The following is a 1192-nucleotide window of genomic DNA, read 5'->3' as shown; positions in this document are numbered from 1 at the left end:
AAGGGAGGAAAAGATGCTTGCTCTCCCCACCCTTCTGCTCTTGCTGCTTTTGCTGTCTTCTGCTGCCTTGAACTGTTGCCCCTCACCATGCCACCCTGCCTTGGAGCAGCTGATTATGGACTGAAACTTCCACAAACTATGAGCTAAATAAACCTTTCCTTTCTTAATTTTGGGTGTTGGGTATTTTGTCTCAGATTATGGACTGAAACTTCCACAAACTATGAGCTAAATAAACCTTTCCTTTCTTAATTTTGGGTGTTGGGTATTTTGTCTCAGCAACAAGAGAAAAGTAACCAAGACAGGAGTAGACGCAGTGATATGAGTAAAAAATTTAAGGCCAGGTCCAAGTAGCTATTTGGTCAGTGTTAATTACTTCTGTTCAATTTCCCCTCCTTCCCCAATTTAAATTCTTTCCTTGTCCCTCAATTATTCAGATAACAACCAATTTTGTGTGACTGCAAGTGTCACATCATCTTAGTGATCTTTCACACATTTAGGTTAATCCTTACAGATTACTCAAAATACACCTGCACCCAGCATCCTACATTTAGTCCAAACTTTTAAACTTACCGAACAAAGCAGTGAGCTGCAGATAAGAGCCACCTGCTGCTAATCAGGGAGGCCCCACAGTTGTGTCGGCCTTTCCATTGTAGGCTGGCCTGCCATGGCCATGCCCCTTCTGGGGCATTTTCCCCATTCACAATCCGGTTGCCAGCTGTGATACTGTTGACCAATTGTCTCCCACAGCCTAGAAAAAGAGTTTACAAGAGAAAGTATCTTTGATTATGCTTTATGAGAAACATTACCTTAACCATTACTTGAATCCCATCAGCTGTAATTCAGTTTATCTTGATAGATTCTTTTGCTTTCCTGTTTTCACAGTGCCCCATTCTTCTTGCTCGAAACACTTACTCTCTTTTCCATTCTCAAGCATCTTTTCTGCTACCTTTTCTTGCTCCTGTTTGTTAAAATTTAAAAATTCTCCTTCTCCCCAGTAGATTACTAAGTTCTTGAAAGTTCAGACTGCTTCATGAAGGGCCACATGTTACTAAAATATGAAATACCATTAGCGGACACTATGTGGACACTCAATACTCTGTATATATCTAATTCATTGAGTTAATGACTATATCTTATCAGCAATATAATACTCCAAAGAGAATTAATTTTTAATGCATAGAAATGTTTTTAT

The 1192-nt window shown here is 39.4% G+C and overlaps 1 protein-coding gene across 1 annotated transcript in view; it reads right to left on the bottom strand.

Annotated features, from left to right (window-relative positions):
- LOC106146286 (transmembrane protease serine 11B-like) overlaps positions 1-1192 on the bottom strand; it is a 40649-nt gene that overhangs the window by 24364 nt on the left and 15093 nt on the right. The window contains exon 7 of the mRNA XM_013518476.1: positions 571-748. Within this exon, the coding sequence (XP_013373930.1) occupies positions 571-748 (178 nt within the window). The remainder of the gene's footprint in view (positions 1-570; positions 749-1192) is intronic.

Source organism: Chinchilla lanigera, unplaced genomic scaffold, assembly GCF_000276665.1.
Source record: "Chinchilla lanigera isolate Chin_1 unplaced genomic scaffold, ChiLan1.0 scaffold00046, whole genome shotgun sequence".
NCBI lineage: Eukaryota > Metazoa > Chordata > Mammalia > Rodentia > Chinchillidae > Chinchilla > Chinchilla lanigera.
This window is presented reverse-complemented; position numbering and strand designations above follow the sequence as displayed.